At 38.4% G+C, this 17,636-nt stretch overlaps 1 protein-coding gene across 3 annotated transcripts in view; it reads right to left on the bottom strand.

Annotated features, from left to right (window-relative positions):
- Nucleotides 1-2,482: 2,482 nt before the first annotated feature.
- The window catches only part of LOC117323857 (tachykinin-like peptides receptor 99D), a 33,397-nt gene continuing 18,243 nt past the window's right edge, over nucleotides 2,483-17,636 (bottom strand). Inside the window, exons 1-2 of one of the 3 annotated variants that reach the window (XM_033879358.1) lie at nucleotides 15,399-15,490; nucleotides 2,483-7,251 (exon numbers count right to left, since the gene is read on the bottom strand). In XM_033879358.1, the coding sequence (XP_033735249.1) occupies nucleotides 5,882-7,186 (1,305 nt within the window). In that variant the 5' untranslated portion in view covers nucleotides 7,187-7,251; nucleotides 15,399-15,490 and the 3' untranslated portion in view covers nucleotides 2,483-5,881. Of the gene's footprint in view, nucleotides 7,252-8,864; nucleotides 8,986-15,398; nucleotides 15,491-17,636 lie in introns of those variants that run through there. The other 2 variants (XM_033879356.1, XM_033879357.1) reach the window with 2 other exon arrangements.

A 17,636-nucleotide genomic window follows, 5' to 3' on the forward strand; every position in this document is an offset into this window, starting at 1 on the left:
CTCACAGGACAATTGATACATTGTACAGTTTAAAGTTAGGAAATTTTACGTGACACAAATGTATGTTATCAAACATGCCGTCAACCATGGATACTGGTTACAAGTAGTTGAATGTTGGGAAAAGACATGGATTGACTTTTCCCCTTCCATCTCTTTATCTTTATCGCATTTTTACTTCACTATTTCATCACGTAACGGGCTTACTGTTGTATTGTCCGTATGGACGTCCTGTTTTACTGTTGTATTGTCCGTATGTCCTGTTGGTGTTTACTGTTGTATTGTCCGTATGTCCTGTTGGTGTTTTACTGTTGTATTGTCCGTATGTCCTGTTGGTGTTTAAGTGTTGTATTGTCTGTATGTCTTGTTGGTATTTACTGTAATTTTGTCCGTATGTCCTATTGGTGTTTACTGTTGTATTGTCTGTATGTCCTGTTTTACTGTTGTATTGTCCGTATGTCCTGTTGGTGTTTTACTGTTGTATTGTCCGTATGTCTTGTTGGTGTTTACTGTTGTATTGTCCGTATGTCCTGTTGGTGTTTACTGTAGTATTGTCCGTATGTCATGTTGGTGTTTACTGTTGTATTGTCCGTATGTCTTGTTGGTGTTTACTGTAGTATTGTCCGTATGTCCTGTTGGTGTTTTACTGTTGTATTGTCCGTATGTCCTGTTGGTGTTTTACTGTTGTATTGTCCGTATGTCCTGTTGGTGTTTTACTGTTGTATTGTCCGTATGTCCTGTTGGTGTTTACTGTTGTATTGTCTGTATGTCTTGTTGGTGTTTACTGTTGTATTGTCCGTATGTCTTGTTGGTGTTTACTGTTGTATTGTCCGTATGTCCTGTTGGTGTTTTACTGTTGTATTGTCCGTATGTCTTGTTGGTGTTTACTGTTGTATTGTCCGTATGTCCTGTTGGTGTTTACTGTTGTATTGTCCGTATGTCCTGTTGGTGTTTTACTGTTGTATTGTCCGTATGTCCTGTTGGTGTTTTACTGTTGTATTGTCCGTATGTCTTGTTGGTGTTTACTGTTGTATTGTCCGTATGTCCTGTTGGTGTTTTACTGTTGTATTGTCCGTATGTCCTGTTGGTGTTTTACTGTTGTATTGTCCGTATGTCCTGTTGGTGTTTACTGTAGTATTGTCCGTATGTCATGTTGGTGTTTACTGTTGTATTGTCTGTATGTCCTGTTGGTGTTTTACTGTTGTATTGTCCGTATGTCCTGTTGGTGTTTTACTGTTGTATTGTCCGTATGTCCTGTTGGTGTTTTACTGTTGTATTGTCCGTATGTCCTGTTGGTGTTTTACTGTTGTATTGTCGGTATGTCCTGTTGGTGTTTTACTGTTGTATTGTCTGTATGTCCTGTTGGTGTTTAACTGTTGTATTGTCCGTATGTCCTGTTGGTGTTTACTGTTGTATTGTCGGTATGTCCTGTTGGTGTTTTACTGTTGTATTGTCCGTATGTCCTGTTGGTGTTTACTGTTGTATTGTCCGTATGTCCTGTTGGTGTTTACTGTTGCATTGTCCGTGTGTCCTGTTTTACTGTTGTATTGTTCGTATGTCCTGTTGGTGTTTTACTTTTGTATTCTCCGTTTGTCCTACTGGGGTTTACTGGTTTCCATGCTATGGACATTTCATGATACAGCTAGTAAGACTGTATTGCAAGCTGTTTCAGATTGACATTGGTAATCAGTGCTTTATCATTTTTTACGTACAATGCTATTTTACTCAGTTGGACGATGCCTGTAACAGGTCTGAGGAACCCATTTGTTACAAGTACATCAGCATTTGTTTACCGCTGTGTTGCGTGTTTAAGGAATGGTACTAAATTTTCCTGTCTTTAAAGGGATCGGTATAATGTGAGTTTCCACCGTCACAATGGGACAACTAAGAGATGATAAGCCATACACAAGTGCTGGCACGCGAATCCAATCAGAAACGAACATTTATATTGATCTTTAGAACGCTGATTTGATAAAGATGATAGGACACCATGACACAAGCACACTACAATGGACAAACAGGGGAATTCGATAACCTTTATCCAATGTTTTGTTTCAACTGTTTTTTGTCGATTTCATTATTTTAGATGATTCCTTCGAATAATTGAAACGACAGTCATCACTATCTATTTCACAGAAATGTAATAGCTTGAATTTCTATGTGACATTTGTTCAGCAATTGTGTGATGTGTGTCACTTTTTACTGACATCTTTTATCAAACCAGCCCTACGTTAATCCACAGATACTATATGACGTTACCTGTAAGAGTACAGAATGGGTACTCATGGTGTCCATAGATATAGCTCCAAAAAGTTTCCATGGTAACCTCCAAAACACCACTTAGTTGGGTTGTTTTGAAGTATATAATATATCATTAATTATAAGGCGGCTCTTTTAAATAAACAGCAGACATAGGCTGGATTGGATGCAAACATTGTAAATACTCATTTATGAATATATTAACTGTCGTATGGAAAACAAAGAGTTAAACGACATATTTTATTATGTTTGAAGCAAATTGTATAACATGTTTAGAAGAGAAAATCGTATAATTGTGACCTATAATGATGTACAGGTACGTAAAACACAGAGAGCTTTGAAATATTACATACACTATATTTACATAAAAGGGACCATCTTTATAAAAATAAATTCTTGACACGAATTTATGTAAATCAATAGACAGTGGGTGGATTCTACCACACTCTCCCAGCCTCGTATGGTAACATATTCACATCTCAGTTGTTCTCCCTGACTGGATACCTAACGATCGCTACCTCACACGACACTGTCTCGTAAGTCACTATCCGGTCCCATACGGAACTATACTACCTTGTATGTCAATATCCCTGTCCAACACGTCACTATCCCTACCTTGGTCGTCATTATCCCTGTTCCACTAGTCACTATCCCTACCTTGTATGTCAATATCCCTGTCCCACACGTCACTGTCCCTGCCTTGTATGTCAATATCCCTGCCTTGCATGTCAATATCCATGTCTTGTATGTCAATATCCCTGCCTTGTATGCCAATATCCCCGCCTTGTATGTCAATATCCCTGCCTTGTATGTCAATATCCATGCCTTGTATGTCAATATCCCTGCCTTGTATGCCAATATCCCTGCCTTGTATGTCAATATCCCTGCCTTGTACGTCAATATCCCTGCCTTGTATGTCAATATCCCTGTTCCACTAGTCACTGTCCCTACCTTGGTCGTCATTATCCATTTCCCACAAGTCACTATCCCTGCCTCTTACTGTACGTCACCCTCACGTCGTTATGCCTAGCCTGTACTTCACTATGCCTGCCACACGTGTCGATATCTCTGTCCCACAAGTTACTATCCTTGTGTCAAACGTCATTATTCCTGTCCTACACGTCCCTATCTCTACTTCGTACGTCACTACCACTGTCACACACGTCACTATCTCTACTTCGTATACGTCACTACCACTATCACACACGTCACTATCTCTACTTCGTACGTCACTACCACTGTCACACACGTCACAATCTCTACTTCGTACGTCACTACCACTGTCACACACGTCACTATCTCTACTTCGTACGTCACTACCACTGTAACACACGTCACTATCTCTACTTCGTACGTCAGTATCACTGTCACACACGTCACTATCCCTACCTCGTACGTCATTATTCCTTCCCAAAAGTAACTATCTCTGCTTCATATGTCACTATCGCTAGTGCGTCACTATCACGGTCCCAATGTCACTAACTCTACCTCGTATATATGTCACTACCACTCTCACCATGTCACTATCTCTACTTCGTACGTCAGTATCACTGTCACACACGTCACTATCCCTACCTCGTACGTCATTATTCCTTCCCAAAAAGTAACTATCTCTGCTTCATATGTCACTATCGCTAGTGCGTCACTATCACGGTCCCAATGTCACTAACTCTACCTCGTATACGTCAGTATCACTGTCACCATGTCACTATCTCTACTTCGTATACGTCAGTGTCACTGTCACACACGTCACTATCTCTACTTCGTACGTCAGTATCACTGTCACACACGTCACTATCTCTACCTCGTATACGTCAGTATCACTGTCACCATGTCACTATCTCTACTTCGTACGTCACTACCACTATCACAAACGTCACTAACTCTACCTCGTATACGTCACTACCACTGTCACACACGTCACTAACTCTACCTCGTATACGTCAGTACCACTGTCACACACGTCACTATCTCTACTTTGTACGTCACTACCACTGTCACACACGACACTATCTCTACTTCGTACGTCACTACCACTGTCACACACGTAACTATCTCTACTTCGTACGTCAGTACCACTGTCACACACTTCACTATCTCTACTTCGTACGTCACTATCACTGTCACACACGTCACTATCTCTACTTCGTACGTCACTACCACTGTCACACACGTCACTATCTCTACTTCGTACGTCACTACCACTGTCACACACGTCATTATCTCTACTTAGTACGTCAGTATCACTGTCACACACGTCACTATCTCTCCTTCGTACGTCACTACCAGTCACAAACGTCACTATCTCTACTTCGTACGTCAGTATCACTGTCACCATGTCACTATCTCTACTTCGTACGTCACTACCACTGTCACACACGTCACTATCTCTGCTTCGTACGTCACTACCACTGTCACACACATCACTATCTCTACTTCGTACGTCAGTATCACTGTCACACACGTCACTATCTCTACTTCGTACGTCACTATCACTGTCACACACGTCACTATCTCTACTTCGTACGTCACTACCACTGTCACACACGTCACTAACTCTACCTCGTATACGTCACTACCACTGTCACACACGTCACTAACTCTACCTCGTATACGTCACTACCACTGTCACACACGTCACTATCTCTACTTCGTACGTCAGTATCACTGTCACACACGTCACTATCTCTCCTTCGTACGTCACTACCACTGTCACACACGTCACTATCTCTACTTCGTACGTCAGTATCACTGTCACCATGTCACTATCTCTACTTCGTACGTCACTACCACTGTCACACACGTCACTATCTCTGCTTCGTACGTCACTACCACTGTCACACACATCACTATCTCTACTTCGTACGTCATTACCACTGTCACACACGTCACTAACTCTACCTCGTATACGTCAGTACCACTGTCACACACGTCACTATCTCTACTTTGTACGTCACTACCACTGTCACACACGTCACTATCTCTACTTCGTACGTCACTACCACTGTCACACACGTTACTATCTCTACTTCGTACGTCACTATCACTGTACACGCGCCACAAACCTTGTCGCAGACATCACTCATCCTGTCTCACTCGCCACTCTCCAGGAAAACAATCATTGACAATTTCATCGATAGCATTGTAGCAGTTAATGAAATTCGAACTCGTATACACATGCTCTACCATAAACTAAAATGATAGCGGATGTATTTTTCTAATCAAAGTTCAGTGGGAAAAAAACCCATCCGCTATCCGTTTTATTTTAGGGTAGACTATGTGTAGGCCTATACATGGTCAAATTTCATTTACTACTAAGATATGATTATGGTGTATGCTGTTACATAGATGAACAATGTTCAATAAACATGCATTCGCATATATATTTTTTTTTTTTGATTCTGGCTGTGTAGCCGAAAATATTTCTGATTTTCGACATTGACGAGTCGTCGAGTGTTACAGGAACCAGAAGGTTACGCGATATTACATACTCTATTATATTACTGTCATTAAACGCCGTTCGATCTTCATTGGGATGTCACTAAGAATATACTTAATGAACATAACTCGACATAGTTTTGAATTTAAAAATAAAAAGTTTTGGTCTATATATATTAAAAATGGTCTAATGCGTCTTTTTACAACAGAAAATTCTCTTAAAGAGTATGACGCACTCCCTCCGAAATATGTCATTACAAAATGAATAGATGATTGGGTTGATGGCACAGTTAAGGAGATACGACCTTAGGAACACGTGGTACACCATCTCGTTAGCCTTTTGTTGTCCGTCAAAGGCCGAAGGGTTAATAGAACGGTGTATGGCGATGCCGAGAAACGGTAAGAAACTGACGATGTACACCAGAGTCACAAGAAAAAGCATGAGTGTCGTTTTACCTATTCGTAACACTCTTTTGTCCGATACGGTACTTTTAGTACGTTTGAATGTGGATTTAAGGTCTATGAACGCCATCTTGATGGCAGCACGTGGACTTGGAGGCGGTTCTGTGCTGGCACTACGCTTACTATGTTTCTTTAAAGAATGCCTCTCCGTCGGATAGTCTTCGTCATCTTCCATGGAAACAGAGGAAAACGAGCGAACGGAAGTGGACCTGAACTTCCAGCGTTGGCAGACGCGAACACCAACTAATATGTAGAGCACAGTGAGAGTGACGAAGTTGATGAGTGTACAGATGCAGTTAAAGGTGAAATAGGCCAGAGGGTATGGCGTGGACACGTATGCGTTTTCTATCAGACAGACCTTCAACACCACGCCGTGTAAAGGGTAATCCTGCGTCCCGTAGATCACCAGGGACGGCCATGTTGTCAATAGGGACAACATTACGGAAAGCCAGCATATGAGTTTAGAAGTCCTGGTAGATATCGCGTTCTCGTGTGGTTTACATATCCGCTGATACCTGTCCACAGCTATTGCTATGAGGATGAGAGCCGCCGCACAGTTACACGTGTACGTAGTAAATCGGGACAGTTTACAGATGAAGCTGTGATCGAACACGATGTAATTGAATAACATGAAGACTTCAACTGGAAGTGTTAAAGTGCAGTTTATAAGATCCAATGTGGCCAACGCCAAGATAAAAATCCTGGTAGAGCTTCGTCTCCATCTGGAATAATATATAAACCACACAATGGCGTTACCTGGAGTGCCGATCGCCATCAGAATAGCGGTATATATGACGGCGGGAACCAGACGTTCGAACTTTCCGATACTGAGCATACGTATCATTACTTCCGGTGCTATCGCATGATCTGAATTGTTTGAAAAATTCATATGTGTTGAAGTAGAAGCAAGAGCCATCACCTGCGTCGTCAATAACGTGGTGGTATCAACACTAGTAGGTCCAAGAGAGTCAGATGTAAAGTCATCCGCCATATTGGATGTCGGCGTATTCATATCAAATTCATCGAACATGCGATTCCTCTTGTTCTTTAGCAACGACGGTCGGACCTATTGTAAGGGAGGTCGAGGAAGGCCATCTGAAAACAATAAACAAAATGTTCAGTTTATGTTCATCACCTTTTACCATAGACACTGTCCCCTAGGGAACATACTAAACGAAGAATTTACGAGCAGCAATGCAAATCCCATTTACTATCGATGCAACCCGAGTTCCGCGGAGCTGATATCCTTTGATCGTTTTACTATAGTAGTCATACAGAAATATAAAGTTGGGTGCAAAATAAACTTTCAGTGGTTTTTTTCGCGTATGTTGAAAATATCAAACCTATCTACGTTTACAACATGTATATACAGCACAGATAAGACATTAGGAAAGGAGCTGTGGTATATATACTGCCATGGTCTGCGCCGTCACCGAGATAACGATGACACAATGATATATTGGTGCAGAACGGGTTACTAATAACATCATTGTGCAATACTTTGCGTCTGTGCCATTCATTCACCATAAAATTACATCCACAACCGCTGAATATAAACAGACCTCCTTGACAAATGTACGTCTCAATAGGTTCAAACCTGGTAACCCTGAGGTGTGTTGGATTATTTCACAACGCCATAGAACTGCTGCCAACTAGTGTGACTACATGGATGGTGCCAACGTCTATATGCACTCATCATGCACATACAATGATCATACTTAAACAATGGATAATTAACTAGACTACATACTTGATATGCAGGAGTGGTAAATGGGAGGTGAAGATTTCCCCCACTTGATATCTTATCACTACCACACTCTGTATGCAGCACTTTCCTGTTATCATCCTTCATGGCATGATACAAAGATGATTACGACATATAAAGGTTATCAATAATTATGGCTTTCAACGTGACAGAAATGTGGAAAAAAAAAGGAAAAATATATGAAAAGGAAATTATCTGATGTCCAATCGTTAGAATATACAGGCATCATGTTACTTTATGAAAACTCGCCACAAACTATGACAGTATTTACCGGAAAAGGCGTGTCGAGAAATGTAACACTTCAGTTCTATACAGTATATATTTCGCAAAAAAGTATAAAACTGCAGAAATCGAGATTGACTATTTATGTCGCCGAGTGGTTATTAGAAATATCATGGCTCTAATGCATGTTAAAGATAATGATATGCATCACATTTTAGTAGTTTGAACATGTCTGATGATATATTTAAGAGTGTGAATGCCATGAATGATTTCATAACAATTCAGCCTACCCGACATGAATGATTACATAACAATTCAGCTTACCCGACATGAATGATTACATAACAATTCAGCCTACCCGACATGAATGATTTCATAATAATTCAGCCTACCCGACATGAATGATTACATAACAATTCAGCTTACCCGACATAAATGATTACATAACAATTCAGCTTACCTGACATGCCAATTCAAGTAAATATGCTCACTACACTAGGATTCCCAAATCATCTAATCAAATTACACAAACAAAAATAAACTGAGTTCATCCTAGGAAATACTCCACGACATGTATTCTTACAAAGGTGAATGACAAGACATGTATTTTTACAAAGGTGAATGACAAGACATGTATTTTTACACAGGTGAACGACAAGACATGTATTATTACAAAGGTGAACAAAAAAGAAAAAAAAGATCAAACAATTAAGGTTCGTACCATTCCTGACCTCCTGATTTCATACCCAATGAAATGTAATTATCAATCCTTAAACAACGTCATCCGAGTGAGGATTCAATTAGCAATGTAATCCAGCTAAATGTGTGACACTAGCCGCCGGAGAACTTCCGCTGACGGACATCCTACCACAGTAGTATACGAGCATTGTGTTATCTGGTCACGTGACGGCCTTGACGTGAAGGGCGTATCCGACGTTAACCGTGTATCCTGTTTGAGCAGACTGATACACTCATTTACCTGATTATTACAAGTCTTTGTATTGAGTTACAAATATCAGTGATGGCATAACGATAGCTTGGTTGATATTACACTGTTGTTTGGTATTACCTGCACTTTTTATTTCATATAAACATTCCACAGGTTCGGAATATATACACATATTTTATGCATTTTAATATGATCTAATATTGAAAAAAAAATAATTTGATTCAAAGGAGAAATAAGTGCCCGGCTTTCTACATTTGAGCATTTGTTCAGGCTTATTTTGATTTCCTTACTAGACTTCTGGATTTCCACACTTTTTGCTCTAGCGTAACTCTAGAGACCTATGAGGACGATACAACTGTACCTTGCAGCAATTTACAGTTAGTAATTAGTAAACTTGGTAGATACGACATGCATCATCGAAAACTTGGCTGATATGCCATGCCTCAATGTTGACTTGTTGGTAGATATGACCACAGGCGCTTGCATAGAAAATATCACTTTCGATTTTTTTTTTATATAACAGCGGTATGTGTAATGTGTAAACCCTCTTACACATTACACATACCGCTGTCATATCAAAAAAAACCCTCTTACACATTACACATACCGCTGTCATATCAAAAAAAAATCGAAAGTGATATTTTCTATGCAAGCGCCTGTGGATATGACATGCCTCAACGAAAACTTCGTACATACGAAATGCCTCAACGAAAACTTGGCTGATATGACATGCCTCGATGTTAACTTGGTTGAAATGAAATTTCTCAATGATAACTTGGTTGAAATGAGATTTCTCAATGATAACTTGGTTGAAATGAGATTTCTCAATGATAACTTGGTTGATATGAGCTGTCTCAATGATAACTAAAATGAGATTACTCAATGATAGGAGATTGTGTGTGGTACAATATGCGACAATTACAAGAACACCTGTCTGCGTGGTACAATATTCGACAGTTCCGTGAGCTCTTGTCTGTGTGGTACAATATTCGTAAGTACACTGATGACACATGCGTGTTGATTTAGAAACTTAACATATTTACCCGTATCATAAAATACGACATTCTTTGGTAATAAAGCTCGGCTCAGCAGTATAATGTCCTCATTATACGTCATTGATTTCTGCCTCTGTCGGAATTCAGAAACTGGCGACAACAGGCCTATACCACTAAACCATCTGCCAGGCCTCTGACCAATAGCCGACAATGGTAATCCGCACATTCCAGCCTGACAATAGTCAGCTACGGTATGATAGGACCGCCAATTTCATTAAACACATATTGTATTGAGAATAAGGAAATTTCCGGGTCGTGAAATGAACAGTACAACAGTGCCAGTGTAGATCTCTAGGTAGATTAGGGAGACGGATTGATCTTTACACAGGCCACGAGGTCCACTTCTCTGGGTGGTCTCGCCAATGTCATACTACTATATTACTGAAGAAATGGTAAAGTATCATAGTGTCCTGACAATATGTTTATAAGGTAAACACAGAGAAAGAGGTAATACACATATATAACAAACCTATTAACTATACATAATTTCATTAATTAGATAAACAAACAATTGAAGGAAACATACCCTGTAAACCTGGAGAAATTGTATATGTTTATAACAACACGAGCTAATATAATTATTGAATGACGTTAAACTAATGATGGAGAAGGCGTCTTGGGTTCAAGCCGTCTAATTTGTGATGTTGAAGGTGTACACACAGCAGGACTGCTCCGCTAGACTTTTCTTCGTTATAAATTGGGAATCAAAACAAGCAGACCATATGCTATTTTGACAGAGGTTGTTTTCCAGTTGATCATATCAAAACATCTTCTTTAGCCGTACACCTCCACATATGCAAGAAACACGTATCCGTACTGGTTCAGTCTGTAGATACAAGACTGCATTAATTTACCACACAAAAAATAAAATGGAGTTCATTTCATTTAGCAACTGCTAAATATACCAACTCAGAAGATGATTTTCTTTTAATTTTAAAAAAAATGTTCAAGTAAATAAAATATATATCAAACCTACTCCAGACACATTGCAATTGAAACAGTACCACACCCTTTCCTAGCCATTCAAAATGTGTCTGACACTATCGTTTGGGATACTATCGTCGTTATCTGTGCCAAAGGTATACATGTACTATATACTATATCTATTTATCGATAAACAATTAAAACACAGGCCATACAATGATTATTATCTAATAATTGTTCTTAATACATGTGAAATATGCAATAAAGGACAAAACAATTCAACACTAAATGACAATTACATTCATTTAAATCTACAGTGGGTAACTTTCACTTTCTTAGTGGCATCATGCCTTTACTTTCTTCTTTCGGATTTAACCAGTCTCTATAGTCTTGCTATATATAATAACAATTATATGATATACCGTGTATACATATATATATAGTTCCTTATAGTTTGTTACCTATAAACTTCATAGCCATAAACTTCCTAAATATCTTGAAATATGTGTTTGATTTTATACAATGATATATATGTCTGCAAAATGAAGGGAACGGAAACAATACAGGTCGACGATTCACAAGAAGGTGTTCATTGGATACGAGATATAGACTGCGGAGAAAAAACACATTTATATGCGTTCTTCTTTAGCGAGATAGCCACAACAGAATATATTGAAACAGTCCCTAAAACTTAGAGAAATGAAAATAACTGCGATGAAAATAAAGATCTACAAATTCCTTGTGACGTATAGGACAAACAACATTTAAATTATGTCTTTCTAATCCACATCAAATGTAAATGTGGAAGGAAGCACGAACTTCGAAGGCCACTAGTTTAATACACTTCAAAGGAAGTGCAGCAGTTTATCAAAGGAAGCTCGCAGACAAAACTATTTGTCTGACTGCAGGCAGATTTACAGAATTACTCTGTTTGCTTTCGGAGACGACATTTTCAACAGCGAGGATCGAAACTATTAAACAGAGGTTAAAGTTATGTTATATACATGTAACTTCCCAGAATAATTCCAAAGGCATGCCGTGCACATCAGGTCATATTTACAGTCTATATTCGTTTTGAGAAGGTGTATCTGTAAACAGTATTTCTAATTAGGTATACATATCAATTTACCAAATGTACCCTATTACGTAAGTTGATATTTTGTAATAAAGATGTTACTGCTTTATCACATATATCAGAGGGAAAGTGTACTATTTATGACCATGTGATGAGTGTTAACCACAGACAATTCAGTACGTCAAATATCAGAACATATTGGCCAAACCTAATGTAAATGTTGATGTTTATCACTGCTAGGAAATATAGCATTTTCCAAATCACTTCAGTATTTTCCAAATCTCTTCAATATTTCACAATGCTTCAGTTACCTAAATGGCCGTACTGCAGTACTCGTTTATCTTTTACGCTGTACTTTTGCTACATTGTATCACCGAATTATTGGAGTAAAAAATAACGTCTGATTATACACAACAAAGTAGTAAAGGTCTGGCAATTGTTCTACTGAATCGGAATACATAACCCAATATTGTTAAGATTCGGAGATACAATAAAATTAAGAGAGAAAAATTATGATATGTTGCATAATTTCTGTGAAAACTACTGTTTTAAATTTTTGTTTCAAAATTTTGCAAAAGCCTGTAAAGATCTGAACAGTCACAAAATGCAACATTACAGTATATGAAGTAGATTAACATTCATTACCACTTTACCGCCAAAACTAATTGAAATGTTACAATTCAACGTAATTGACAGTAATGTCACAAAACGAATCTAAAAGTAGAAATTTCATTTTGAAGAAAAAAAGTTGTACACATGTTAAACGAAACAGATGGTAGAATAGGGTATTCAATAGTATAAATATTTAAAGTATAAACATACAGGAATTTTCCAGTGTGTCCTTCAGACTGTATACTACCCAAATTATATAAGCAGAATATGGACAGTCTGGCAAACACACAAATCTGCCTACCTTGTCTTCGTGATCCCGTCCATCGTGTTATGACACAAGCCAATAAAACACGATAAAAAACGCTTGGAGATAAGATAAATGTCGATCACCTCTAAGAAACAGACACCGATAATAAAAGTCACTTCCTGCATCCAGTAATATATGATGACGAAAGCTACAGCAGTATTTACGTATAACCACCTCAGCCTGGCAACGGCAGGCTAATAATGTCCAAACAGTGTGAATGGATGTTAGTTCTAGAAGGCACAATGTAAACATGGATAACTGTATAAATAAACACAGCATATCATTCCGACTCTCAAGATTCGTCCTATATAGGAAATTAGGCACCGTAAAACAAGTGCATGGCGTTGAACAGCTACAGCCAAATCACGACCAATCTAACACACTGGTACATTAACATGGCGTTGGACATCGGCAGTGAATGGCCACTACTAAACATTGGAAACCTAACACAAGTCCATGGACAAATAACAACAGTAAAATCGTTATCAAAAATCAAATCGCGAGTCAAGACCTTGTCCATGGCACCGAACAGCAACAGTCAAATATATATCAAAAATTAAATCGCGAGTCAAGACCTTGTCCATGGCACCGAACAGCAACAGTCAAAATCTCTATCAAAAGTTAAATCGCGAGTCAAGACCTTATCCATGGCACCGATCAGCAACAGTCAAATATATATCAAAAATCAAATCGCGAGTCCAGACCTTGTCTATGGCACCGATCAGCAACAGTCAAATATATATCAAAAATCAAATCGCGAGTCCAGACTTTGTACATGGCACCGAACAGCAACAGTTTAATTCACTGTATTATACACTGCCCAGAATAATATATCACAGACCAGCAGTACCGAAACGGCGAATTTTCACATCAGATAAATGGAACATTGCAATGTAAAGATCTATCCATAGGCTTTCGTTTATTTTGATATCGTGACAGCAATGCACAACTGTAATTTTTGACTTATTGTACCGTCAAAGAAAAGTGGTTCTGTTAAACGGTTCTACAGAAATATCCCATTTAATATAACTATATCCAGATAATGTGCCGCCTGAGGAACAAGAAGGCAAATACGACAATAAACCAATACACACTCTTATTGTTAACACGAGAAGCTTAGGTTACATTGTGACTTACGAATATCTCTGATAGAACGTGAATCAGTAGGTACATTTGGCATGGAATCACTTGTTGGAAATATATTATTATAGACCGGCATCAACTGTTATATATTTCCTTATACTATTTTGAATCAGTTTACTACAAAATGTCTCGTGGTAGATCGTTCCAGATACCAAGTGCTCTATTGTGTTTCCTTATTTTGGGATATGATCTCTTAAAAGGTTATACTGATGAACTCCTCTGCCAGTATTGAGCTTGTTTGATGTGATAAACTTTTTAAACTCAGTATTTTATTTTCCTATCATGATTCGGAAATCATATATCCTTACACACATCTATAATCTAATACTGGAAGCTGCTGTTGTCCATTAAAATTATTAACTCATTAAGGGCCCCAAACGGACAGATATTATTCAAAATATATAAGCATTTCGTACATTTAACTCCGTCGGTTCGAATGCAAATGAAGCGACGGCAGAATAAGCAGTTATTATGATAACCGTGGGTAAATACTCTTAAGTTGGTATTGCTGTACAAACGATTACATTTCGTATTCTAACCTCATCAGATAACAACAAATGTCTGGAGAATAACGCCGAGTAGTCTTTTCAAAATGGCCAAGCGTAAGAATATACTGTTCGAAATTCTATACTTTCTTGCGTTTAGGGATTATTATAATCCGAATCCTGATTAACTTTTGCTCAGAAATGCATTTTGTGAAAGTAGACTCTAAAAGTAGAAACGATATTTTCATGAAATAGATAATAAACCAGCCCACTAAGCTGGCTATTGTATATGTACATAGGCTAAAATGCAGATCCGTTAAAATAGACAGAATATATATTTTATCAACAACGTACATACGCAGCAGTGCTTGATTAAGGACACCACGGAAGCAAATTTCTGACTTGAATAAAAATCATTATACATCACAAATAAATCGAGCAGTCGGTCGTTTTTGTTTTTTTTAAGCAAATAATTCTTAATTCAACTTTTTTTTAAGCTGAATACCATTTACAATTTACAAAAGTAGCAAAATATACAGACATCACCAATAAATATCTTCAATATTGTCATACTAATGATTGCAATAAATATATTTTCTATTTGTTACAAATGAAGAAGCAAGAGATCATAGATAGATTGCGTGACGACCAACCATCTATGGGTAGTAGCTCACTATCCTTGATCTGCGCCCATACAGTACTAACCTGACAAGGCAGTATATTCCGGAAACCCGTAACCGGAACGTTCGTAATGGAAGTGTAACATATGTCCGATAACCACCATCAAACACGAAAACTTTGATGAATGGCTGAAGACCTTTGAGCTCTGTTTTGAGATATGGAGGGTTATGTCCCATAAATCACGTTACTCCTGATGCCTTGTGTATGTATATAACTAACAGCACTCACCTCTGAGGACATGCTACCCCGGTCAAATACACAGCCGTATTAACATCCTCACTTACACACTATACCAACTCAATCAGAAACACTTACGCCAACAATCATATCCTAATGTTGTTCTGTGATGTTCTCCAGGCGACTTCCAACTTAACGCTGACGAGTATGGATCTGTGTCTCATTAAAAACGTCCCAACATTATCTAAACATGTTGCTTTAAGCTGTGATAATGTATCGCTATTGAGCTCAACCACCTGTTACTAAATCGTTGTTGGTTTTGTTAAAGCATCGTTATCGACTCCTTAAGGCCCAAGGGACATCCAGTAAAAGGGTATCTCTTTACTCATCGATCGCCAGCTACTTAGCTACAGTAGCCACGATCATAAACAGTAGGACAAAAACTTTGTTTTTACGAGTGTTATTGCTATTATTATACATTAATATTTAATACTTTTAATTACCATATATTAAAATATAATGCAACTCAGATGTAATGAAATCTATTCGCTTATCGCTTGAATGGGTTTAGAATCTGTTATGCATTTCCATACGTTATCAACAAATTACAAGTGAAAACTAGTGCTCGAGGAGAACGCATGAATGTATGTTTCAGAGCCACTCATTCATGTTAGATTCACACATACAGTATGTGTGAATCTAACATGAATGAGTGGCTAAAGTATGATACTTTCCCCCTATGGTGCCCTAATATTAAAAGAGTATTGACAAGCAGCAGGAGCCTGCCCTGGAACATATATTCCAAATTACATTGTTGAGTGGCAGTGGAGGTGTAATTATCGGTAAGAAGAACCTTGCTAACAGTGAAAAGGCAGCCCTCTTAAAGTGTGAAGTGGTACGTAGATCGACAAATATGCAATTGTTCAGTTGTTCAGAGTGAAGGTTTCACTAGTGACACAACACTTACTCTCACTGAGATCTTCATGTTTAACGTAAACTTTATCCGTCGACACTTTATTAAGGGAATTTATAAATGTTAAACAATTTCTCCACATTATACAGTATGTATGGAGTTAATTTTGGGAGTAGGAGGACTGGTTCGCCCGTTGTCTGTATAATGTGATCGAGTGTGGTGTATTGCATGGTGATTTCGGCAGTATGTTTCAGTGAGGTAGCACTATAATGTCGGCATCATCAACAGTCCCTTCCTTAAAACCATTGACCATGTTTTGCATCAATAGGGTCTAAATGGAGCTTTAGGCTGTGGTGTAGACTGACCATCAGACCCTAAGTTTTTTGGTTTAAAAGTGCCAAACTTAATTATAAAACTAGATTATCTGCCCCTAGTTTGAAAGTAAGGATCAGACATATCCCAGAGACCAAATTCATAAAGCTCAGTTTTATTTATAATTGTAATATTGAATAGACAAGGGGCCAGTCTACCTTGGGTGTTGCTTTCCCATTTCTTTCTCTTTCAGTCTCTCCTTTCAGGGTCAACAATATGATGGACGATTGTCTCCGGACGGACACTGAGAACTAAATTAACACCTTTACGTTTATGTAAATAAATATATGTCAATACATTAATGATTCATTCTATATTGATAACTGATATATCAATATTGAGATTAAAGCGTGCTGATAGGTTATAGTCCCAGTGTGGAGTATTGACCGACCACTTTACAAAGACAACTAGTTCTGTAATAGATACATACACCTAGTGACGTCCCCCAAGTCAATACACCGTTACAGGGGATAGCTATATAACTAACAATTAGCCATCATCAGTAGGCTGAACTCGTGTTTCCTGTCGCGTATTATCGCATCAGTACATTAATTACTGACACATTAAGTACACACCTGTAGAGAAACTCGACAAATCTTACATCTTCAGGTATTGTTTAACTGTCTAGATTGTTTCCAGCGCCACCATACAATATGTATGGATGTTGGGTTGTGGTTTATTGGTGGTGCGCGACCTTTAGTAATCAATAGTCTAGAGTTACTCCCCTTGGGGATCGCGCTCGGTTGTGACTTCCGTGTAACCATGTGGAGCCTATAAAGTGTGTTCAGAGACTGATTGTC

Source organism: Pecten maximus, chromosome 3 (assembly GCF_902652985.1).
Source record: "Pecten maximus chromosome 3, xPecMax1.1, whole genome shotgun sequence".
Classification (NCBI taxonomy): Eukaryota; Metazoa; Mollusca; class Bivalvia; order Pectinida; family Pectinidae; genus Pecten; species Pecten maximus.